Genomic DNA, 25810 nt, shown 5'->3' with positions numbered 1-25810 from the left:
CTACTTTGCACCCCAACGATGATAAACTGAGTGAAATCATATCAGGTTTAATATACAGAAAAAAATTCTGGAATTCCATCACTTAATAGGAGTGGCCGTTTGAGTGCTGGCAGGAAGGGACAAAAGGGGAGAAAAAAACCAAGAAGTTGTGGCATTATAGCTACTGCAACAGAAAAGGAGAATAAAGCGGGGTGGCAAGGTGAAGACCAGGGAAATGTGGGTGACTGCAAGACCACAAGAACCTTCCAAGCCTGTTGATAACGTAAGTTTCTCATTTTCTAATCAGCTAGTGTGGCATACGTCACTGTTTGGAGTCTTGTCTTCAAAATGTTTTCCAGCATCAAACACAACAATCTGTAAGAAACCACATGGTGAGCAAGAGCAGCACACTCACGGCTCTGAAGAGCACAGCACAAGGCTGCAATGAAGACCCAAGTATGTTCTCAACCTGCAGTGTGCTCAGTGCCTGCACATCACATCTCAGGTGATGAAGGGATGGCAGTTTTACATGAATTAATCAGTTTCCTTCTTAGCCCCATGCCATCTCCCTCACCTGACCCACCCAGGAAAACACACTTAAAAGGCTTCTCTCACACTGCTCACACATATTAAGCTTCTCGCCAATTGCCTGCACGTGCTCGGAGACGCTCGCCATACCGTTAGTGTGTTAATACTCAGGCAGCTGGACCTCAGCAACACAAGACTTACTAGAAAGCGAAGACAATAGCAAAGCTGGGCCCAGCAGCCGTTCCCTAAGGAACTCTTCACCCGTTACATTGGAGCAATTGATCTCTCTGCTCCTCAGCCAGGAACGGTAGAGCCCCAAAGGGCACACAGCCAGTTACTAAGGACTCAGGGCCTGGAATGAAAGTGCAGCATTTTCCTCCAAGTGCTTATATCTGCTATAAACCAGTTTAATTCTGCTATAAACAAGTAGACTTCTAACTCATATTAATATAAATAAGCACTTTTTTTTCAGAGACAGGGTCTCACTCTGTCCCCCAGGCTGGAGTGCGGTGGTGTGATCATGGCTCACTGCAGCCTCGACCACCTGAGCTCAAGCAATCCTCCTGCCTCAGCCTCCCAGGCAGCTGGGACTACAGGCATGTGCCACTGTGCCCAGATTATTTTATATATATACATATACTTTTTGTTTTTTTAGTAGGGATGTGGTCTTACCATGTTTCCCAGGCTGGTCTCCAACTCCTGGGCTCAAGTGATTCTCCTGCCTCAGCCTCCCAAAGTGCTGGGATTACAAGCATGAGCCACTGCGCCCAGCCATTAACGTTTATATATGTGAAAAGATGTACAGAATATGAGCTATTAAAAAACATTAAAAATACTATGTCTCTTTTTTTTTTTTTTTTTTTTAATTGAGGTGGAGTCTCGCTCTGTCTCCCAGGCTGGAGTGCAGTGGCACTATCTTGGCTCACTGCAAGCTCTGCTTCCCGGGTTCACGCCATTCTCCTGCCTCAGCCTCCCAAGTAGCTGGGACCACAGGCACCCGCCACCATGCCTGGCTAATTTTTTGTATTTTTAGCAGAGATGGTGTTTCACCATGTTAGCCAGGATGGTCTTGATCTCCTGACCTCGTGATCTGCACGCCTTGGCCTCCCAAAGTGCTAGGTATTACAGGCATAAACCACTGCGCCTGGCCAAAATATTGTCTTAATATAACTTACTGTTGTAATGCCTAACCTTGTTTTTACTCTAATTCGCTATTTTTAAATTTTCCCTTTTGTCTCCTTAATTACCCAGCCTTGTTTCCCATATGAGTAAGACTCTCCCTTAGCTGGGAAAGCCAGACAAACTCCATTTGGCCTCTTGATTTACAACACATTAAGGGCTCCTTACCCAATCCCCTTCCTCAAGGAGTTAACCTGTGTAAGCAGATCCTCAGCATTTCAAAGGAGCCCAATTAACTGATAAGGTACTGGAACAAACAATGTATGAAGTTCCCAGGGTTTTGCTCACAGATAACAGCATAAAGCCTTGAGTCCGTGTCTGGCACAGCATCCATATCTAACTCTAATGAAAGATTTAGAGCCCCGCACCTGGTTCCGTTGCTTTTTTTGTAACCATTTGTCTTTTAAATTGTTTATCTCTCTGTAACCATTTGTTTTTTTGATTCTTGCATGTTTTTACTTCTGTAGAATTATTGCATTTGAGTTCCGCTCCCCTTCCTAAACCAAGGTATAAAAGTTAATCAAGCCCCTTCCTCGGGGCCGAGAGAATTTTGAGCGTTAGCCGTCTCTTTGGCCGCCGGCTTAAATAAAAGACTTTTTTTTTTTTAAGACGGAGTCTTGCTCTGTCGCCCAGGCTGGAGTGCGGTGGTGCCATCTCAACTCACTGTAAGCTCCGCCTCCCAGGTTCATGCCATTCTCATGCCTCAGCCTCCCGAGCAGCTGGGACTACAGGCGCCCGCCACCACGCCCGGCTAATTTTTTATATTTTTAGTAGAGACAGAGTTTCACCGTGTTAGCCAGGATGATCTCGATCTCCTGACCTTGTGATCCGCCCGCCTTGGCCTCCCAAAGTGCTGGGATTACAGGCTTCAGCCACCGCGCCCAGCCAATAAAGGACTCTTAATTCGTCTCAAAGTGCGGCGTTTTCTCTAACTCGCTTGGGTATAACACTGTACTATGGGTTTGTTAAAAACTAAGGTAAAGTCATTAAGAAAACAATACAAAGCATAAAAGAACACCTATCAAAATTACAAAAACTCCAAAATGAGTGGACAAAGATCCAAAAAAACTAATAAAACATTTGAAAATTTACTTCAGCAATAAAATATAAGCTGACACAATCACATCGTTGTCTTAAAAATAAACAGGTCAAAGAAAAGAGTATTTTTACATCAATCCAGGAAAGTCAAAAGCATATACAGAGGAAGAGGATTCTCCAAAACTCATACGCTCCAGACGGCTGAGGGGCAAGGGAAATCCACTGGGTGGCGGCCCTTCTGGACGAATCTGCAACACAGACAGAGGTTCACTGGGGGGGCACAGAGGTGGAGGGTGGGGCGCTCCCTGCGGTGGGTGTGCAGGTCTCAGAGGGATCCTCGGGCCCTGGAAGGTGGCCTTGGGCCCCTGGCCTCCCCAGAGTCCATCCACAGGGCACTGAGGTCTGTGCGCTGCTCTCTGCTGAGGGGGTTGTCTGTGCACAGAGTGTCTATAAATGTCCTGCAGGAGGTACTGAGCCCAGGCACGCACATGGGCGCCTTCAGGGGACTGGACCTCCAGATACTGAAACACAAAGAGCAAGGATCAACAGGCAGAGCCCCACACCCCTGGGCCCTGGGAGCAGCAGGAGGTCTGATGACACAGGGTGGAGTTGTGACCTGCCCCTCCACCCAGACCCTCCATGCCATCCAGACAGAAGAGCTGCACATTAAACGTGTGCTGCTTCCTGGAGCACGTCATTGTTATCACCCAATAAGACTTGATCCTTCCAACATCCCCACCAACCCTGTCTATGCATTTTCATTTAAAAAATCATTAATGCTTTGCTAAAACATACATTTCTCACTTAATACATTCCAGCATAAAAAGATTACGGAAACCACTGTTTTAAAGAGTAAAAAACTGGGTGTGTGTGACTGTGTGTGTGTGTGTGTATATATATACACACACACATATATGTACAAACACATATATATACACATATATACACATATATACACATATATATACACATACATATACACATATATATACGCACACATATATATACACATATATATATAAAATACACAAAAACACACTCATATATGTGTTAATTTCAAATTGGAAAATACATTTAAAACAGTGACTTCCTGAATCCTGCCCCTCAATTCCTCCTAAGTGAGCATGGCCCTGACTTGTCTTCAAGGGTTTTTTTGTTGGCATCTGACACAGACACAGAACCACTGATGCCCAAACCAGTGCTCTCTACACACAGAAGCCTCCAAACTCATCTTGAGAAATGGGGCCATGAGGCCACCCCAGGCACCGAGGGCTCCATGGAGGCTGGGGGGATCCCTGGGAATGGGCACATCCCAGCAGGTCTTGGATCCTGGCCTTTCCCCTTCTTGATGCCAGGACCTACTGAGTGCTCGCAGGTGTGCAGCGCTGGGCTGGGTGGGCTGCTTGTGTGGCAAGAAGCCTGGGGCTGCCTCCCTCCCTCTCACACCTTTCCCAGGAGGCATGCAACGGGGGGATTCATGATCAACCCAGTGGCTGCTCACGTTGAATTGGTGAAGCTCCCTCCCTGTTGTCTTCTGGGGACATGGAGAGCAGGGCTGGGTCCCCTCAAATGAGCTTAAGTGGCACTGAAGACAAGAACGCGCTGCATGGCCGTCAGAATCCTGCATCTGATAGCCTGACCGGCACCTCAGCCCCTCCCTCATTAAAGCAGCCTATGGAGGGCTCAGCCCAGTGGGCTCAGGCGCTGCTATGGAGAGGGTGTCTGTTCCCTGGAGCATGTTCTCAGGCCATCCTTCACCTGCCTTTAGGGATTTCCAGCATCAGTACAACGGCCACAACAGGTCAGGCCACAACAAGTGAGCTCAGGCTCTTCAGTAGTCTCATCCTTCAGGTCACTAGGTTTTCTGATGGGACAACAAGAGAGTGAGGGCAGCCATGGGCACACAGGCATTGTCTGCCTTCCCATGGTCATGCCGCCCCTGCACACTCACGTTTCTGCCTCCTCAGAGGTTTTCTCCACTTCTCCAGGTGCCGGGAGAGGGCTTGTTGGTATCTGGGAGGAAGAAAACAAGTGCACATGTCCAGAGACCCCAGTGCGGCAAAAGCCCCTGGGCAGAGGGGGGCAGCCAGAGCAGACCCAGATGTCACTGAGAACCCTTCCTGCAGGGTGGCGCCAACTCTTCTGACCTCAGCCGGGCTCTCTTCCTAAACCCTGCGGGGTTGCTCAACAGGATTCAACACTGCAGCCTGGGGACCAGCAATTGAGGCAATGCCAAGACAGTGGGCAGGAGGGCTGCAGAGGAACTTCATAGACACTGAAGACCCAGGACACTGACTGTCACGATGAGACCACCCCAAAGAACCCAAAATAAGAACAGGACACACCGAATCATGCTAAAAACCTAAGTTTTCATTGGAGGATGTTTCCTCTAGTCCATGTTGCTTGGCAATTAAGTGATTTTGCCCCAAGGAGAGAATCAAGCTGCTGAGTGGCTGATGATGTCATTTTCTTCTGCCATCTTAAATCAAACCTCAGTGGGGAACAGACTCTCACTCTACATTCTCCCTACCAAGGACACTGTGTAAGTCACCTATGATACATATGGTCAGATTCTCATATCTTATTTTAATTCAGATAGGAGTTATCTTTTTTCTTTGACAAAAGCAGGTGGCCTGACCTTCGATGGTCCTGGGGCATCCTCATCTGATTCGTCTATGAATTCTTCCACGGGATCCTCCGTGCAACCTAGGAGGACACAGAGTGACGGTCAGGAGGTGCAGCGGAGGAGCAGGGAAGGCTTTCTATCCCCAGGCCGCCTCATCAACGTGAAATAGCCCACCTCGAACAGGGCACACCACCCAGGGCAGGCTGTGTGTCCCCGCAGCCTCTCAGGGCTCCTGCCTCCTAATCTGATCCGAGCTCACTTGCCCTCCTTTCCTGAGTCCTTCCAAGGTTAGTTCCTCCCTAGAATTCACCTGTGTGCTGCTGTAAACATCATCCCACCTAGCAACCTTTATTTAGAGAGAAGACTTAATCGTAACCAAAATATTCTATTTATTTCCTCACCATTTCTTTAGGCAATGAAACAAAGCTTTGAAAATACTCAGTTTTCTTCCCATTTAAAGATAACTCCTATTTAGCACCTGCTATCTGTCCTTCCACTCTCTTTTCCATACGTATGTGTGTGTGTGTGTCCGTGGAGTCCATTACTGCTCACACTTACACTGGCTTTGACAATGGGACAGCCTGTCATGGGGGAAGAATGTGGGGGTGCTGACCCTCTCTAGCCCGGCTGTTTGAGATTTCAGCAGGGAAGAGGGGCACCAGGCTAACACCCAAGTGGTTTTGACATCATATTGGACACTGGATCTTAGATATGTGTGTTACTAAGCTGGAGCATTTCTAAGGCTTGTGATAATCATGATTTTTTTTTTTTTTTTTTTTGGTGGCAGGGTCTCACTTGGTTTCCCAGATGGAATGCAGTGGCACAATCATGGCTCACTGAAGACACCACCCGCAAGGCCAAAGCAATCCTCCCACCTCAGCCTCCTGAGAAACTGGGACTATAGGAGCACGTCACCACGCCCGGCTAATTTTTGTATTTTTTGTAGAGATGTGGTTTTACTCTGTTGCCCAGGCTGATCTTAAACTCCTGGGCTCAAGTGATCCTCCTGCCTCAACCTCCCAAAGTGCTGGGATTACAGGCATGAGCCTCCCCATTGGGTCCAATCATATCTTTAAATACAACAGGACATATCCCTGATTACTCTCTGCTTTTGAACAAGAGCTGAGAAATGACACCACCACTGCAGCCAAAAGCCTGTGACTCCCCTATGTGGGTTTCACTTGAAGGGCCACCCCAAAGTCCACCGTATTGCTACCCTGCCTTTTGCCGTCACTGAGAACATCTTAAAATGCCCGGCAGTGTCTGGGATCTCTCTAGGCTGTCATACTTTCACATGCACACACAGACGCTGGAACTCCCTGGTGCGGTGACCAGTTATATCAGGGCCACATGAGGACTGTGCAGTAGCATCACGTCAACCTTTCACCCATTCCTGAGTTCACATTCGCCTTTCCCATTCAGGAAATTGAGAGCTTGGGAAATTCATCTCTCTACCATCTCCAATCTGAGGACAGGGGATGTTAAACTAACCTTCAGGTATAGCTGTGGTAAAGGATGAAGTGTTGACTGATGCGGGGATGGAATTTTGTTTCTAGAACATTGATCTTTGGGTCATGCTTTGCACAGAGGAGCATGCTTTCTAGAGAAATGCACACACTCCCAAATACATTCACCATCACTCCACACGGACTCTCTCCTCCACACCTCCCACCCCAGTGCACCCTATTCCTATTTAAATGACATCACTGCTTCTGGGAACTATAGTGGATGGCCACAGTTGCTGACTAAACTCTTCATTTTTTCACACTGAACTGCCCAAACCTCATTTCTAGCAGGAAGCTCAAACCAGGGTGGCTCTCCAGCAAAAGCATGAAGGAAAGTATCACCTTTCTCAACACTAAGATATTTCCTTAGCAAATGGGTGACCCCAGAGTACATACCACTTGCCCAAAGTGCTGAGTCCCTCTGCAGAGAGAAAGGAAAACACTGTGAGCCTCAGACCATGCTGTGTCCTGTGTGCGCAAGTCTTTTCTTCAGTTGCTGACATTAGGAAACCAGATGAGAAATAGTGCTCGAGGCAATGGCCCCAAAATAAAGCCTAGAAAACACTTGTGGAAAGGCACAAGAGTTTTGTCTAAGACTTTCGATATGATTTTTGTTGCAAAGTCACCATTATTTTCAAACAGTAAGCATTTCTCCTGAGGAAAATGTTATCTGCATACAGTTTGTAACTGAAGGTGTCATCTATGCACACCATCTGGAGCCAGTTCCTAGTTGGTCATGAACTCTCACATTTTCCCACCAAGAAATTCTGTAACTTTTATATAATGTCCATGGTAAGGTTTGCATATCTTAATTCAAATGAAATAGGAAGAAACCAAGAGAAATACAATTCCCATCTGAGTCAAAGAAAGATCTTACTTCGTAAACGGCAATGACTCGCTCTGAGAACCCCTCCCCAGGAAGCTCTGCTGCCACATGCTTGACACCTAGGAAACGTAAGAGTCACCGTCAGCTCATGGGAGCTGCTGAAGAATCCCTCAGGCGGCCTTGGGTGCTGTGGACAGGGGGCTGGCGTGTGTGGAAAAGGTGGGTTAACAGCACGGGCTGAGCAGCTGCTGGCCATCCTCCTTAGTGGAGAAGGAAAGCAAAGGAGACCATCAGGAAAGCCCTGGGAGACAGTCTTGGCTCTCTAGCTAAGCCACCCCCATCAGTGTGAAAGCTGATCTCAAACAGGGTACACCATACAATGTGGCTGTTTCAACAACAGCATCTCAGGGAGCCTTCGATTCAAACCTGAGCTAAGTTGTGTAGGTTTATTTGCTTTCTTTTTGTTTTGTTTTTTTTTTTTGAGATGGTCTCACACTGTCACCCAGGCTGGAGTGCTGTGGTTCAATCACAACTCACTGCAGCCTCGACCTCCCAAGCCCGGGTGGATCCTTTGCCTCAGCCTCCAAGTCGCTAAAACTACAGATGCCCCCATCGTGCCCAACTGATTTTTTGTATTTTTTTGTAGAAATGGGGTTTTGCCAGGTTGCCCAGGCTGGTCTCGAACTCCTGGGCTCAAGCAATATATCCACCATGGCCTCCAAAAGTACTGGGATTACAGGCGTGAGCCATAGCTCCCGGCCTGTGCTGCCTTCCTGGTCCCTTCTGAGGGCATTTACTCCCAGGACCCACCTGCGCTGCTGTGTGGATCACCCCTCCTAGAAGATGTCTTACATCATAAAATCAGCCCTTCTTTTAAAAAATACGTAATTCAGCCAACATATTCTACAACATTTATCTGTCAAACATCTGTTTTAAGGAAAATTAAAGATTTGAAAATACTCACAATTATCCTACTATTTAAACATGACATGTCACATGTGCTATCTGTCCTTCCGGTCTCCCTTTTCAACACACGTGTCCAGGGATCTGCTACTGCTCAGGCTCTCACTGGCTCTGACACTGGGAGAGCCCGTCCTGGAAGCAGCAGGTGGGGGCGCTGACCCTCTCCATCCCAGCTGCGCAGGAATTCCAGCAGAGGAGATGGGCACCAGGCTAACACCCAAGTTGTTCCTTGAGCTCCTGCTTGGTGCTGTGCCTTAGGTGCGTGTGCTAGTGAACTGGAGCATTTCTAAGGCTTGTGGTTACTATGTTCTTAAATACAACAGAATATGTCCTTGATTATTCTCTGCTCTCCACCAGGAGCTGGAGAATGAACCCAACATGCTGCCAGAACCCTCTGAGCTCTGCAAGTGTGCCTTGCATTAATGACCACACCAGATTCCACTGTAAAATGTAGCTATTCGTACGCGGTGTTAGGTGACCACTAAGACCATCCTGTAATGACAGTGCTTAAAATCTCTACAGGCTGTCATACTGCCACACGCACACATAGGTGCTGGAACTCCCTGGCACGGTCATGAGTTACGCCAGGGCTGTCTGATGAAGGCGCAATAGTAGCCCATCGCATCCATGTTTCACCCATTCTTGAGTTCACATTTGTCTCTTCCATTTAGGAGACCAAGAGCTCGGGAAATTCATCTCCACACCGTCTCTATCTGAGGAGGGAGAACAGGAAACTTACCTTCAGATACAGCTGCCGTGGAGGATGAAAGGGTTGATTGATGTGATGCGTACGATGGTGATGAATTTTGTGTTTAGAACAGTAATCCTTGTGTTGTGCTTTGCACATAGGAACATGCTTTCTGGGGAAATGCACACACACTCCCAAAGACATTTATGATCCCTTTACACAGACTCCCTCCTCCATACCTCCCACCCTGATGCACACCGCCCTCTTCCATCTAAATGACACCACTGCCTCAGGGACCAGACTGGGATGCTCACAGTTCTTTACTAGACTCAATGTTTTCTAACCAAACTGTCCAAACCTCATTTCCGGCAAGCAGCTCAATCCAAGGGAGATTTGCAAGGAACACCTGGCCTCTGGGGCAGCCCCACCCTTTGCTTAGCTCATCCTGCACTGGAACTGGCTCCCCTCCTACCTCTGCTGCAACTAGTGTGAAGCAGCTGCCCTGGCCAGGAGCTGTGAGGCTCCCTCCAGGTAAATGGGATTGTGGGATAGACCAACCTTGGCCAACAGTATCTACACAAGGACCAGCTGTCAGGTGACTTCCAGAAGCTGGTGAAAAAGTAAATGCTGTTCTCTGTCCCAGCCACAGGGAGAGCAGGCCTGAGGACGGCTCTGTCTGGCCTGACTCTGATGTCCAACCCTGCTCATCGTATCCCCCGCGTCCAAGTCAGGTATTTTGGGAATTCACTCCTCTTATTTGCTTCTCACTAATTTCTGATTGCGTTATTGCCGTCAACACGGAAAGATGGAGAAGACAAATGAAAAAGCAGCTCCTCTCTCCAGGCTCTTGGAAAGATGGCCAGGCAGTGCTCATGCCGGCCCTGAAGTCCAAGCTCTGCTCCTTCCCCGTCAGATGGGCCCGAACATCCTGGCTGCGCCCAGGGCACGGCATTGGCCTGACTCTCCTGACCTTTCAACCTTGGCTTTCCCCCATGGCTTGGATATCCTCATGCCTCCTTCCTGCTCCTCTAAAGCATGTTCCTTTTCAGGCCCAGGCCCAGGCTGTGCTCTGCTCTCTCATGGAGCCCACGGGGCGGCTGGCCATGAGGTTTTAGAACTTCAGTGTTGGTAACACCGACGGGTACCTTTAATCACACACAACAGAAGGCCACCTCAGTACCACAGAAAAACTATACTCTAGAGCGTAAAGATGACTAGGGGAATTTGGCTATGAGGACATACTTCCTGGGACAAACAAGGGACATTTTAAAATCACACAGCCTCATTCTATTGAAAAGTAGGAAAAATATTGTCACCTACGTAGCAATCCAAATGACATATAAGAAGTTTCTTCCAAATGCACACTCCAAAGAAACTCAAACCATAATTTGGCTCATTTTAGATTCATATGGACTGAAACCAACCACCTTGAGTTGTTTTTTGCACAGGACTTTGGAGGCAAAGAAGTACCTTCGTCAACAGTGGGTGCAACAGGAGCATCATGGAGCCTCTGCTGTCCCACAGCTGAGTCTGTCTTTTCCCCACCTGCAATTCATGAGCCTCCCTACATCCTGCTGGGAGGAAGGTAAGTGCTCACCCTGCCACTCAGACCCTTGGGCAAACCCCTTAGTCCTCTTGTCCTGTTGCTCTGTTTCCTGAGCCGAACACACAGAAACCGTTAACTAGGCTGAGTGCTGGAGGCTGGGCCTCTACATGACCCTGGCGTTATCTATTCTGGGCCACATTATCTGATGGTCCATATGAAGCCGCAATGAAGTGAGTCAAGTGATTTTACCCCAACCCTGCCTGCGGGCTCCTCTTTCCTTAGTCTCCTACCAAAACTGGTCACAGCATGGGGCTACCCCAGGGTCTCCCTGCAAAGAAAGAAGCCCCGCCCCACTACCCATGCTGAAGATGGGTCGTGGAGGACCAGTTCTGAGGACTTTAGTAGAAAAGGCTTGTGAAGGAGGGAAGTGGCAACAGTGAGGTGTCACAACCACTGCAATGCCAGGAGGAAATGGGAAGGCCTGTTACCAGGTGAGGTTTATTGAAAAATGAGGTTCAGAAGGGGATTCCCAATGAAAAATAAAAATGAATTAGTAGGGATCCTAAGAGTTTTGTTCTATTAGTACCCAATGAACATTTTCTGGGTGTTGACAGGATTTCCTTTGGATTAATTGAAGTGTTCCTTGCATGCAATAAACTGCACACATCGCAAGCTTACGTTTTCACTAATAATTACCTGTGCCTCTCATCAGGCTGCAAGAGTGATGGCATTTTTATATTAAGAAGGTGGACACTAATAAAGGGGAGACATGTATCTAGGGAAACACACACACACACACACCCAGGCACAGTCAGCATCACACTACACTCATTCACACAGACACACACCAGTCCCGTGCACACAAACCCGCCCCACACACAGAGAATGCGGTTCCTCTCAAGGACTGCAGAATGTGCCCATAGATCCTTCACTGGAACAACCACTTCTCCCACCACAGCCTAGGTCCTCAGTCACAACAGGAAGCTCAACTCCGGCTGCCTGTCTACAGGAAAGCCAGACAGACAGTGGCACATTCCTCATCACCTGGATCCTTCATTCACACGGGAGGGATTCCCGCATACGTACCACTCTCCTGCTCTATCCAGGCCTCCTGTAATAACAGAAAACATATTGCTATGAGTGCCAGACCATGCGTGTCCTGTGTGCACAGGTCTTTTCCTCACGTGGTGACATTAGAAAACCAGATGGCAAACAGTGCTCAAGTCCAAGGAACCCAAAAGAAGAACAGGACAAACTGACTCATGCTAAAGACACAAGTTTTTCTTGGGGGATGTTTCCTCTAAGTCCATGTTGCTTGGCAATTAAGTAATTTTGTTCTAAGAAGACAATCAAGCGGCTAAGGAAAAAGCTGACTACCACACAGCGCATGGCTGATGCTGTCATATTCTCCTGCTGTTTAAAATCAAGCCTCAGTGGGGAACAGACTCTCACCCTAAATTCTCCCCACCAAGGACACTGTATAAGTCACCTATGATACATAAGGTCGGATGCTCATCTCTTAGGCTCATTCAGAAAGATAAAGCCAGGAAAGCAACTGTATTCCTCAGACAAATGCAGGGGGTCTCACCTTCACTTTCCATGGAGGCGTTTTCTGGGGATCTTCGGTGGAATCTAGGAAGACAAAGAGTGACGGTCAGCAGGTGCAAGGGAGGAGCAGGGAAGAAAGGCTTTCTATCCCCAGGCCACCTCATCAACGGGAAATAGCCCATCTCGAACAGGGCACACCACCCAGGGCAGGCTGTGTGTCCCCGCAGCCTCTCAGGGCTCCTGCCTCCTAATCTGATCCGAGCTCACTTGCCCTCCTTTCCTGAGTCCTTCCAAGGTTAGTTCCTCCCTAGAATTCACCTGTGTGCTGCTGTAAATATCATCCCACCTAGCAACCTTTATTTAGAGAGAAGACTTAATCGTAACCAAAATATTCTATTTATTTCCTCACCATTTCTTTAAGGCAATGAAACAAGGCTTTGAAAATACTCAGTTTTCTTCCCATTTGAAAATAACTCCTATTTAGCACCTGCTATCTGTCCTTCCACTCTCTTTTCTGTGTGTGTGTGTGTGTGTGTGTGTGTGTGTGTGTCCATGGAGTCCATTACTGCTCACACTTACACTGGCTTTGACAATGGGACAGCCTGTCATGGGGGAAGAATGTGGGGGTGCTGACCCTCTCTAGCCCGGCTGTTTGAGATTTCAGCAGGGAAGAGGGGCACCAGGCTAACACCCAAGTGGTTTTGACATCATACTGGACACTGGATCTTAGGTATGTGTGTTACTAAGCTGGAGCTTGTGATAATCCTGATTTTTTTTTTTTTTTTTTTGGTGGCAGGGTCTCACTCGGTTTCCCAGATGGAATGCAGTGGCACAATCATGGCTCACTGAAGACACCACCTGCAAGGCCAAAGCAATCCTCCCACCTCAGCCTCCTGAGAAACTGGGACTATAGGAGCACGTCACCACGCCCGGCTAATTTTTGTATTTTTTGTAGAGATGTGGTTTTACTCTGTTGCCCAGGCTGATCTTAAATTCCTGGGCTCAAGTAATCTTCCTGCCTCAACCTCCCAAAGTGCTGGGATTACAGGCATGAGCCCCCCCATTGGGTCCAATCATATCTTTAAATACAACAGGACATATCCCTGATTACTCTTTGCTTTTGAACAAGAGCTGAGAAATGACACCACCACTGCAGCCAAAAGCCTGTGACTCCCCTATGTGGGTTTCACATGAAGGGCCACCCCAAAGTCCACCGTATTGCTACCCTGCCTTTCGCCATCACTGAGAACATCTTACAATGCCGGGCAGTGTGTGGGATCTCTCTAGGCTGTCATACTTTCACATGCACACACAGACGCTGGAACTCCCTGGTGCGGTGACCAGTTATATCAGGGCCACGTGAGGACTGCGCAGTAGCATCATGTCAACCTTTCACCCATTCCTGAGTTCACATTCACCTTTCCCATTCAGGAAATTGAGAGCTTGGGAAATTCATCTCTTTACCATCTCCAATCTGAGGATGAGGGATGTTAAACTAACCTTCAGGTACAGCTGTGGTAAAGGATGAAGTGTTGACTGATGCGGGGATGGAATTTTGTTTCTAGAACATTGATCTTTGGGTCATGCTTTGCACAGAGGAGCATGCTTTCTAGAGAAATGCACACACTCCCAAATACATTCACCATCACTCCACACGGACTCTCTCCTCCACACCTCCCACCCCAGTGCACCCTATTCCTATTTAAATGACATCACTGCTTCTGGGAACTATAGTGGATGGCCACAGTTGCTGACTAAACTCTTCATTTTTTCAAACTGAACTGCCCAAACCTCATTTCTAGCAGGAAGCTCAAACCAGGGTGGCTCTCCAGCAAAAGCATGAAGGAAAGTATCACCTTTCTCAACACTAAGATATTTCCTTAGCAAATGGGTGACCCCAGAGTACATACCACTTGCCCAAAGTGCTGAGTCCCTCTGCAGAGAGAAAGGAAAACACTGTGAGCCTCAGACCATGCTGTGTCCTGTGTGCGCAAGTCTTTTCTTCAGTTGCTGACATTAGGAAACCAGATGAGAAATAGTGCTCGAGGCAATGGCCCCAAAATAAAGCCTAGAAAACACTTGTGGAAAGGCACAAGAGTTTTGTCTAAGACTTTCGATATGATTTTTGTTGCAAAGTCACCATTATTTTCAAACAGTAAGCATTTCTCCTGAGGAAAATGTTATCTGCATACAGTTTGTAACTGAAGGTATCATCTATGCACACCATCTGGAGCCAGTTCCTAGTTGGTCATGAACTCTCACATTTTCCCACCAAGAAATTCTGTAACTTTTATATAATGTCCATGGTAAGGTTTGCATATCTTAATTCAAATGAAATAGGAAGAAACCAAGAGAAATACAATTCCCATCTGAGTCAAAGAAAGATCTTACTTCGTAAACGGCAATGACTTGCTCTGAGAACCCCTCCCCAGGAAGCTCTGCTGCCACAGGCTTGACACCTAGGAAACGTAAGAGTCACCGTCAGCTCATGGGAGCTACTGAAGAATCCCTCAGGCGGCCTTGGGTGCTGTGGACAGGGGGCTGGCGTGTGTGGAAAAGGTGGGTTAACAGCACGGGCTGAGCAGCTGCTGGCCATCCTCCTTAGTGGAGAAGGAAAGCAAAGGAGACCATCAGGAAAGCCCTGGGAGACAGTCTTGGCTCTCTAGACCCCCATCAGTGTGAAAGCTGATCTCAAACAGGGTACACCATACAATGTGGCTGTTTCAACAACAGCATCTCAGGGAGCCTTCGATTCAAACCTGAGCTAAGTTGTGTAGGTTTATTTGCTTTCTTTTTGTTTTTTTTTTTTTGAGATGGTCTCACACTGTCACCCAGGCTGGAGTGCTGTGGTTCAATCACAACTCACTGCAGCCTCGACCTCCCAAGCCCGGGTGGATCCTTTGCCTCAGCCTCCAAGTCGCTAAAACTACAGATGCCCCCATCGTGCCCAACTGATTTTTTGTATTTTTTTGTAGAAATGGGGTTTTGCCAGGTTGCCCAGGCTGGTCTCGAACTCCTGGGCTCAAGCAATATATCCACCATGGCCTCCAAAAGTACTGGGATTACAGGCGTGAGCCATAGCTCCCGGCCTGTGCTGCCTTCCTGGTCCCTTCTGAGGGCATTTACTCCCAGGACCCACCTGCACTGCTGTGTGGATCACCCCTCCTAGAAGATGTCTTACATCATAAAATCAGCCCTTCTTTTAAAAAATACGTAATTCAGCCAACATATTCTACAACATTTATCTGTCAAACATCTGTTTTAAGGAAAATTAAAGATTTGAAAATACTCACAATTATCCTACTATTTAAACATGACATGTCACATGTGCTATCTGTCCTTCCGGTCTCCCTTTTCAACACACGTGTCCAGGGATCTGCTACTGCTCAGGCTCTCACTGGCTCTGACACTGGGAGAGCCCGTCCTGGAAGCAGCAGGTGGGGGCGCTGACCCTCTCCATCCCAGCTGCGCAGGAATTCCAGCAGAGGAGATGGGCACCAGGCTAACACCCAAGTTGTTCCTTGAGCTCCTGCTTGGTGCTGTGCCTTAGGTGCGTGTGCTAGTGAACTGGAGCATTTCTAAGGCTTGTGGTTACTATGTTCTTAAATACAACAGAATATGTCCTTGATTATTCTCTGCTCTCGACCCAGGAGCTGAGGAATGAACCCATCATGCCACCATAACCCTCTGAGCTCTCCAAGTGTGCCTCACATTAATAACCACACCAGATTCCACTGTAAAATGTAGCTATTCCTACGCGGTGTTAGGTGACCACTAAGACCATCCTGTAATGACAGTGCTTAAAATCTCTACAGGCTGTCATACTGCCACATGCACACATAGGTGCTGGAATTCCCTGGCACGGTCATGAGTTACGCCAGGGCTGTCTGATGAAGGCACAATAGTAGCCCATCGCATCCATGTTTCACCCATTCTTGAGTTTACATTTGTCTCTTCCATTTAGGAGACCAAGAGCTCGGGAAATTCATCTCCACACCATCTCTATCTGAGGAGGGAGAACAGGAAACTTACCTTCAGATACAGCTGCCGTGGAGGATGAAAGGGTTGATTGATGTGATGCATATGATGGTGATGAATTTTGTGTTTAGAACAGTAATCCTTGTGTTGTGCTTTGCACATAGGAACTGCTTTCTGGGGAAATGCACATACACTCCCAAAGACATTTATGATCCCTTTACACAGACTCCCTCCTCCATACCTCCCACCGTGATGCACACCGCCCTCTTCCATCTAAATGACACCACTGCCTCAGGGAGCAGACTGAGATGCTCACAGTTCTTTACCAGACTTGCCCTCCCTTCCTGAGTCCTTCCAACATCATTTCCTCCCTAGAATCCACCTGTGGTGCTTCTGTGTGTATCAGTCATTCTGGAATATTTTATACTTGGTAAAAACAATATTTGTTCAGAGAGATTTCATTCCAGCCCCAATATTCTACATATTCACCAACCTTTTGTGTTAAAGACAATAAAACAAAGCTCTGAAAATACTCAATTATCTTCTATTTAAAGGTAACCCCTACTTAGCAAGTGCTATCTGTCCTTGCACTCAACCTTCTCAATGCAATGTCTGTGTCGGGAGTCCCTTGCCGCTCACACTCACACTGGCTCTGACACTGGGAGAGAATGTCATGGGGGCAGCAGGTGGCAGCACTGACCATCTCCAACCCAGCTGTGCAGGAGGTTCCAGCAGGGGAGATGGGTGGGAGGCCAACACCCAAGTTGTTCCTTGGGATGATATTTGGCGCTGTGTATTGATTGTTTGCTACGTAACTAAAGCATTTCTTTCCTTCTTTCGATAGCGGGTCTCTGTTACCAAAGCTGGAGTGATCTCTGCTCCCTGGAACCTGTGCCTCCTGGGATCTAGTGATCCTCCCCAATCGGCCTCCCAGGTAGCTGGGACCACGGGTGGGCCACCACGCTGAGGTAGTTTTTTGTATTTTTAGTAGATACGAGGTTTCACCTTTCTGCCTCGCCTCATCTCCAACTCCTGAACTTGCCTCAGCCTCCCAAACTACTAGGATTACAGGCGTGAGCCACTGTTCTTGGCCAACTGGAGCATTTCTAAGGCTTGTGATAATCATGTTATTAAATATGATAGAGCATGTTCCTGAGTATTCCCTGCTTTTGACCAAGAGCTGAGAAATAACCCCACCACTACGGCCAAAACCCTGTGAGCTTGCTATGTGTGTTTCACATTAATGGCCACATCAAAGTCCAGTGTAAAATGTACCTACTACTACCCTGTGTTAGGCAACCTTTGAGACCTCCCTACAATGACAGACAGTGTTTGGGACCTCTCTAGGCTATCATCCTTCCACATGCAAAAACGGATGCCGGAACTCCCTGGACTAATGGTGAGTTATGCCTGGGCTGGCTGGTGAATGCACAATAGTCACCCTTTCCACCAACTCTCCACACATTCCTGAGTTCACATTTGCCTCTTGCATTTAGGAGACTGAGAGCCTGGGAAATATGCACCATCTCTATCTGAGGAGTGAGGATGTAAAATTTACCTTCAGGTACAGCTGTAGTGGAGGATGAATGGGTTAATTCATGCGAAGTGTGCAGTGGTGATGCAATTTTTTTTTTTAGGAAAATTGCTCCTTCGGTTGTGCTCTGCACAGGGGAACATGCTTTCTGGGGAAATGCCCACACAACTCCCAAAGACACTCCCAATCACTCCACACGACTCTCTCCTCCGTACCTCCCCACCCTGATGCACACCACACTATTCCACCTAAATGACAATCCCGCCTCCCCGGACTCAAGTGGGTGGTCACAGTTCTTTACTGGACTCAGTGTTTTTCATACCAAACTGTCCAAATCTCATTTCTGTCAGGAAGCTCAAACCAAAGTGTCTCTCCAGCAAAAGCAGACTAGTAAGTGCCACCTTTTGCAACACTGAAGGTCTTTCCGTAGAAAGGAGTGCTCCCAGAATACACACCTTTATCCTCAGCCTGTTCCTCTGCCTGCATTGAGAGAAAGAAAAACACCATGAGCTTCAGACCATCCAAGTCCCGAGTGCACAGGACTTTTCTTCACTCGGTGACATTAGAAAACCAGATGGAAGACAGTGTTCAAATCAAAGGAACACAGAAGAAGAACAGGGCAAACTGACTCGTGCTAAAATTTTTCTTGGAGGATGTTTCCTCTCAAGGTCATGTTGCTCAGCAATTAAGTGATTTTGCCCCAAGGAGAGAATCGAGCTTCTGAGGAAAAAGCTCACTGCCAGTCAGTGCGTGGCTGATGCTGTCGTTTTCTACTGCCGTCTTAAATCAAGCCTCAATGGGGAACAGACTCACTCAGAATTTCCCCCCCCAAGGACACTGTATAAGTCACCTATGATATATAGGGTCAGATTCTCATATCTTATTTTAATTCAAGAAGATAAACCTAAGACTATACTTTCAGGGATCATTTCTATAGTTCGTTACTAGAGAAGTTTCTCTGAATGTGTAGAGCACGGCAAAAAGTGGGTGAAGGACGTGAACAGACACTTCTCAAAAGAAGACATTTATGCAGCCAAAAAACACATGAAAAAATGCTCACCATCACTGGCCATCAGAGAAATGCAAATCAAAACCACAATGAGATACCATCTCACACCAGTTAGAATGGCAATCATTAAAAAGTCAGGAAACAACAGGTGCTGGAGAGGATGTGGAGAAATAGGAACACTTTTACACTGTTGGTGGGACTGTAAACTAGTTCAACCCTTGTGGAAGTCAGTGTGGCGATTCTTCAGGGATCTAGAACTAGAAATTCCATTCGACCTAGCCATCCCATTACTGGGTATATACCCAAAGGACTATAAATCATGCTGCTATAAAGACACATGCACACGTATGTTTATTGCGGCATTATTCACAATAGCAAAGACTTGGAACCAACCCAAATGTCCAACAATGATAGACTGTATTAAGAAAATGTGGCACATATACACCATGGAATACTATGCAGCCATAAAAAATGATGAGTTCATGTCCTTTGTAGGGACATGGATGAAATTGGAAATCATCATTCTCAGTAAACTATCGCAAGAACAAAAAACCAAACACCGCATATTCTCACTCATAGGTGGGAATTGAACAATGAGAACACATGGACACAGGAAGGGGAACATCACACTTCGGGGACTGTTGTGGGGTGGGGGGAGGGGGGAGGGATAGCATTGGGAGATATACCTAATGCTAGATGACGAGTTAGTGGGTGCAGCGCACCAGCATGGCACATGTATACATATGTAACTTACCTGCACATTGCGCACATGTACCATAAAACCTAAAGTATAATAATAATAATAATAATAAAAGAAAAAAAAGAACAGAATATATACTTATTAAATTCCTTTACATTTCTATTAAAAAAAAAAAAAAAGAAGATAAAGCTAAGAAAGTAACTTTTTCCCAAACAAAACCAGGTGGCCTGACCTTCGGTTGTTGTGTGCCACTTTCATCTCTGGTGTTTCTGCGGAGTCTCCTAGAGAGGGGATCTCTTGCCACTAGGAGGACACAGAGTGACCGTCAGCAAGTGCAGGGCAGGAGCAGGGAAGAAAGGCTTTCTAGCCCTGACTGCCTCATCAATGTGAAATGGCCCATCTTAAAAAGGGCACACCACCCAGGGCAGGCTGTGTGTCCCTGCAGCCTCTCAGGGCTCCTGCTTCTTAATCTGACCCGAGCTCACTTGCCCTCCCCTTCCTGCGTCCTGCCAAGGTCATTTCCTCCCCAGAACCCACCTGTGGTGCTGCTGTGACTATCATCCCTCCTGCAGGTTTTCTACTTGATAGCAGCAGCTTTCTTTAAAGAGAAGATTTAATTCCAGCCAAAACCTTCTATTTTTTCACTGTCCATTTGTTTTTAGGACAATGAAACAAACCTTTGAAAATACTCAGTTTTCCTCCCATTTAAAGATAACCCCTATTTAGCACGTGTTATCTGTCCTTCCACTCTCTCTTTTCCATACGTGTGTGTGTGTCCGTGGAGTCTGTTACTGCTCACACTTACACTAGCTTTGGCACTGGGACAGCCTGTCATGGGAGCAGCATGTGGGGGTGCTGACCGTCTCTAACCCAGTTGTTTGAGATTCCAGCAGGGAAGAGGGGCACCAGGCTAACACCCAAGTTGTTTTTGACATCATACTGGGCGCTACTTCTTGGGTGTTTGTGTTACTAAGCTGGAGCATTTCTAAGGCTTGTGGTCGTCATGATTTTTGTTTTGTTTTTTTGTGGCAGGATCTCAATCTCTTTCCCAGACGGAATGCAGTGGCACAATCATGGTGCACTAAAGACTCAACCTGTCCGGCCAAAGCAATCCTCCCACCTCAGCCTCCTGAGAAACTGGGACTATAGGAGCACGTCACCACGCCCAGCTAATTTTTGTATTTTTTGTAGAGATGTGGTTTTACTCTGTTGCCCAGGTTGATCTTAAACTCCTGGGCTCAAGTGATCCTCCTGCCTCAACCTCCCAAAGTGCTGGGATTACAGGCATGAGCCTCCCCATTGGGTCCAATCATATCTTTAAATACAACAGGACATATCCCTGATTACTCTCTGCTTTTGAACAAGAGCTGAGAAATGACACCACCACTGCAGCCAAAAGCCTGTGACTCCCCTATGTGGGTTTCACTTGAAGGGCCACCCCGAAGTCCACCTATTGCTACCCTGCCTTTCGCCATCACTGAGAACATCTTACAATGCCGGGCAGTGTATGGGATCTCTCTAGGCTGTCATACTTTCACATGCACACACACATGCTGGAACTCCCTGGTGTAGTGACCAGTTATATCAGGGCCACGTGAGGACTGCGCAGTAGCATCATGTCAACCTTTCACCCATTCCTGAGTTCACATTCGCCTTTCCCATTCAGGAAATTGAGAGCTTGGGAAATTCATCTCTCTACCATCTCCAATCTGAGGACAGGGGATGTTAAACTAACCTTCAGGTACAGCTGTGGTAAAGCATGAAGTGTTGACTGATGCAGGGATGGAATTTTGTTTCTAGAACATTGATCTTTGGGTCATGCTTTGCACAGAGGAGCATGCTTTCTAGAGAAATGCACACACTCCCAAATACATTCACCATCACTCCACACGGACTCTCTCCTCCACACCTCCCACCCCAATGCACCCTATTCCTATTTAAATGACATCACTGCTTCTGGGAACTGCAGTGGATGGCCACAGTTGTTGACTAAACTCTTCATTTTTTCACACTGAACTGCCCAAACCTCATTTCTAGCAGGAAGCTCAAACCAGGGTGGTTCTCCAGCAAAAGTAGGGAGGAAAGTGTCACCTTTCTCAAAGCTAAGATTTTTCCTTATCAAATGGGAGATCCCAGAGTACGTACCGTACAGGTCAATCGCTGACTGTGTCTGCAGAGAGAAAGGAACACACCGTGAGCGTCAGACCATGCTGTGTCCTGTGTTCATGGGTCTTTTCTCCACTTGGTGACATTAGAAAACTGGTTGGGAGATAGTGCTCGAGGCAATGGCCCCCAAATAAAGCCTAGAAGACACTTGAGGAAATGCACAAAACTGTTGTATGAGATTTTCAAACATGATTTCTGGTTGCAAAGTCACCGCTGTTTTCAAGAATGCATTTCTCCTGAGGACAATGCTCTCTGCCATGCAGTTTGTCACTAACACTGTCATCTACGAGTGCCATCTGGAACAAGTTCCAAGTTGGCAATGAATGGGCCCTCACATGCCTCTGCCCACGAAGAAATCCTGCGGCTCATTCTGTAAAGTCCGTGGTAAGAATGACAGATCTTAATTCAGAGAAAATAGAAAGAATCCAAAAGAAATAAAATTCCCATCTCAGACAAAGAAAGAAGACTTTACCGAGTGTGCTGCCCGGATCAGGTCCCAGGAATCCAGTGAGGGAAATCGCCAATTCGGGTGGTAGAAGAATCCTAGGAAACATAGAGTCACTGTCAGCCGTGGGAGCTGCTGAAGGACCTCTGGCAGCCTTGGGTGCTGAGGACACAGGGCTGGTGTGTGTGGAGGAGGTGGGTGAGAGCACGGGCGGAGCTGCTGCTGGGCCACCCTCCTGGGTGGTGAAGGCAGGCAAAGGACACCATCAGGAGAGCCCTGGGAGACACAGCCTCGAGTCCCTGGCTAAGCCACCCTCATCACTGTGAAGTAGGCAGTGTTCACACAGGCAGCACACAAATGCACGACATCACTCCAGGACAGGGTCTGCTCACAGAAAGAGGCCTGGAAAATATCCTCTGTTTTTAAAAAAGTTACCATGTTTAACATTCCTGAATCTACATATGCTCCTTCTGCAACTTATCATCTCTATTATTGGATTTTTTTTTTTTTTTTTTTTGAGACAGAGTCACACTCTGTTGCCCAGGCTGGAGTGCAGTGGCGTGATCTCGACTCACTGCAACGTCCGCCTCCTGGGATCAAGCGATTCTCCTGCTTCAGTCACCCGATATTATTGGATTTTAAAGCATTATTGTGGTGAAAAATACATAATATGTATTATTTTAATTATTAAGTGCACACTTCGGAGCATTAGTTCTGAATGCTGTATAGAAAACTAAAAACAGGCCAGGTGCAGTGGCTCGCACTGTAATCCCAGCACTTTGGGAGGCCAAGGCAGGTGGACCACCTGAGGTCAGGAGTTTGAGACAAGCCTGACCAACACTGTGAAACCCCGCCCCCACTAAAAATACAAAAATTAGGCAGGTGTGGTGGCGGGTGCCTGCAATCGCAGCTTCTAGGGAGGCTGAGATGGGAGAATCACTTGAATCCGGGAGGTGGAGGTTGCTGTGAGTCAATCGTGCCATTGCACTCCAGCCTTGGCGACAGAGCAAGACTTTGTCTTAAAAAAACAAACAAACAAAACTAAAAACAATCTTAATTCCGTTTTCTTACCTTCCACCTTAGGAAGCTAGAGAAAAAACTATAGTGTAATGTAAACCAGACATAAAAACAGAACAAAAAATTATTTACAGAAATCATTATAATAGAAATGATAAAAGAAACAAAACCAAGGGCTGCTTCATAGGAAAGATAAATAGAATTGATAAATCTCCAGCCAGGCTAACCACCAAGAAAAGCTAGGAGACACAATTTACAAATAATATAAATAAAAGGAAGAATCATTCCTGTTGATCCCATTAATATCAAGCAGATAATAAAAGAATACTTAGAATAAATCTATGTTCACAAATTTGACAGCTTAGATAAAAATAACAAATTCCTTTGAAGGCAGAAACTATATCATAAGTACCCAAAGGAGACTCAGATAATCTGAGTAGGCTTATATCTATTACAGAAATTGAATCAATAAGAACTTTTTTAAAAATGCATTTTTAAAAATGATTTTACTGAATTCTACCTAATTCTTACAAGGGAAAACATAGTCTTATTATATAGACAACTGATTAAAATTCTAAACATTTACCCAGTTACATTTTAAAATTATGCCCATTGCAAAATCTGCACGAGAATGAGGGCAGCTGTATTCATAATCGCCTGAACTGGAAGCAGCTGAGATGCTCTTCAGGCAGTGAGTGCACCAATCCACATTGTTACAGGAACCCAGTGGAATATGATTCACTGATAAAAATTAGTAAGCCGTTAAGCTACAAAAAGATAGGAAAAATCTTGCATGCATATTGCTAAGTGAAATCAGTTAGTCCTAAGTGACTGCATACTTTATGACTCCAATTCTATAGAATTTGGGGAAAGAACATCTATAGAGGCAGTAAAATAAATGATCTATGGTAGTCAGGGGTCCTAAGAAAAGAAGAAAGGGACTAAGAGGTGCAGCACCGGTCATGTTTTGAGTGCGAAACTTTTCTGTCTGGGTGATGAATGACATTATGAGTTTGTCAAAATCCGTAGGCTGAACAGCACCAGCTGAGCCTTACTGCAAACTCTAGACGTTCATTAAGAAGAAGATATCACTATTGCTTCAGCCACTATAACAAATGCACCATATTCATGTAAGATGTGATCACAAAAAAGATACTGAGGGGGGAGGGTATATGGGAACTTTCTGTACTATTTCAATTTTTATGTGAATTTACAAGTTTCACAGGATCTGCATTTGTTTGAAAATGCGCAACATTATCTCAGGAAGAGTTCCATTTTAGCCAATGTCTAACAGTCAGCTAAATATCTAAACCTTGCATTGAGATGTTCTTTACGATTAAAAGTGAACCAAACTTGAAGTGGAAATACAGTCAGACTAGTGACTGACTAGTGCTACACTAGTCAATTTGCACACATGAAATAAAGAAGACACAGTGTAGCAATGTCAGAGTGGTCTGAAGTGTGGGACACTGAAGAATCTGGAATCCTTATGCTTGCAAGGGTAACTGAATTTCCACAGTACCTCTACGTCGCCGCTCTGCAGGAGGCAAATTATGATCAGGGCGTACATCCTCTCTGACTCTCTGTGTGGATTCCACTTCATCCCAGCAATTATCTGGGAAATGTAAGAAAATAAAGACAGCTGTTGACATCTTGCTGCAGAAGACCATAGAGAAATGAGGAATCATTTATTCACAGTTCAACCCATTTCCTGTGTTCCCCGAGAACACTGTGCTGCCAACGAGCTGCGCTTTTCTTTTCCAAATGGGAAATGGGTTAAATCAGGGGTCCCCAACCCCTGGGCCATCGATAGTGTGTGGTCTGTTCAGAACTGGGCTGCACAGCAGGGGGTGAGCAGCCGGCTGGGAGCAAAGCTTCATCTGTATTTACAGCCACTCTCCATCACTCCCATCACTGCCTGAGTTCCACCTCCTGTCAGATTAGCCACGGCATTAAATTCTCATAGAAGCGCAAACCCTACTGTGAGCTGCACAGGCCAGGGATCTAGGCTGCATGCGCTTTATGAGAATCTAATGCCTGATGATGGGTCACTGTCTCCCATCACCCCCAGATGGGACTGTCTAGTTGCAGGAAAATAAGCTCAGGGCTCCCACTGATTCTACATTATGGTGAGTTGCAGAATTACTTCATTAATTATTACCACATAATAACAAAGTGCACAATAAATGTGCAAGAATCATCCTGAACGCATCCTTCCACCTCACCCTCGTCCTTTGAAAAATTATGTTCCATGAAACTGGTCCCTGGTGTCAAAAAGGCTGGGGACCACTGAGTTCAATGTTTGATCCATTGTCCACTGTCACCATCTGCAGAGATAAGCCTCCTGAATCTAAGTTGGGCGTTAGGAAGAATTTGCACTGTGGATTGCACTTACAACGGTGCAGACCGACTGTGTAGGCAAATCCCTGTACAGAGATGAGACAAGGTGGAAGGGTGGCAGATGGGAGTGACCAAGAGCACAGGGAACTGGTGCACAAAGGTCTGGGCTCAAGTCCTTATTTGGAAGCTACATGA

At 46.6% G+C, this 25810-nt stretch overlaps 1 protein-coding gene and 1 pseudogene across 1 annotated transcript in view; one reads left to right on the top strand and one right to left on the bottom strand.

The window, feature by feature from the left end:
• Positions 1-2752: 2752 nt before the first annotated feature.
• LOC134737545 (uncharacterized) overlaps positions 2753-25810 on the bottom strand; it is a 36164-nt gene continuing 13106 nt past the window's right edge. Inside the window, exons 3-17 of the mRNA XM_054487568.2 lie at positions 24798-24890; positions 22286-22356; positions 21793-21817; positions 19880-19950; positions 18394-18418; positions 14818-14885; positions 14337-14361; positions 12467-12510; positions 11965-11989; positions 7733-7800; positions 7252-7276; positions 5363-5430; positions 4676-4737; positions 4487-4588; positions 2753-2972 (exon numbers count right to left, since the gene is read on the bottom strand). Coding sequence (XP_054343543.2) covers positions 4489-4588; positions 4676-4737; positions 5363-5430; positions 7252-7276; positions 7733-7800; positions 11965-11989; positions 12467-12510; positions 14337-14361; positions 14818-14885; positions 18394-18418; positions 19880-19950; positions 21793-21817; positions 22286-22356; positions 24798-24890 — 770 coding nt within the window. The 3' untranslated portion in view covers positions 2753-2972; positions 4487-4488. The remainder of the gene's footprint in view (positions 2973-4486; positions 4589-4675; positions 4738-5362; positions 5431-7251; positions 7277-7732; positions 7801-11964; positions 11990-12466; positions 12511-14336; positions 14362-14817; positions 14886-18393; positions 18419-19879; positions 19951-21792; positions 21818-22285; positions 22357-24797; positions 24891-25810) is intronic.
• On the top strand, positions 18845-18948 carry LOC129037768 (small nucleolar RNA U3; annotated as a pseudogene).

This window comes from Pongo pygmaeus, chromosome 4 (genome assembly GCF_028885625.2).
Source record: "Pongo pygmaeus isolate AG05252 chromosome 4, NHGRI_mPonPyg2-v2.0_pri, whole genome shotgun sequence".
Lineage (NCBI taxonomy): Eukaryota > Metazoa > Chordata > Mammalia > Primates > Hominidae > Pongo > Pongo pygmaeus.
The sequence above is the reverse complement of the archived record's forward strand: the minus strand, read 5'-3'. Positions and strand labels throughout refer to the sequence as shown.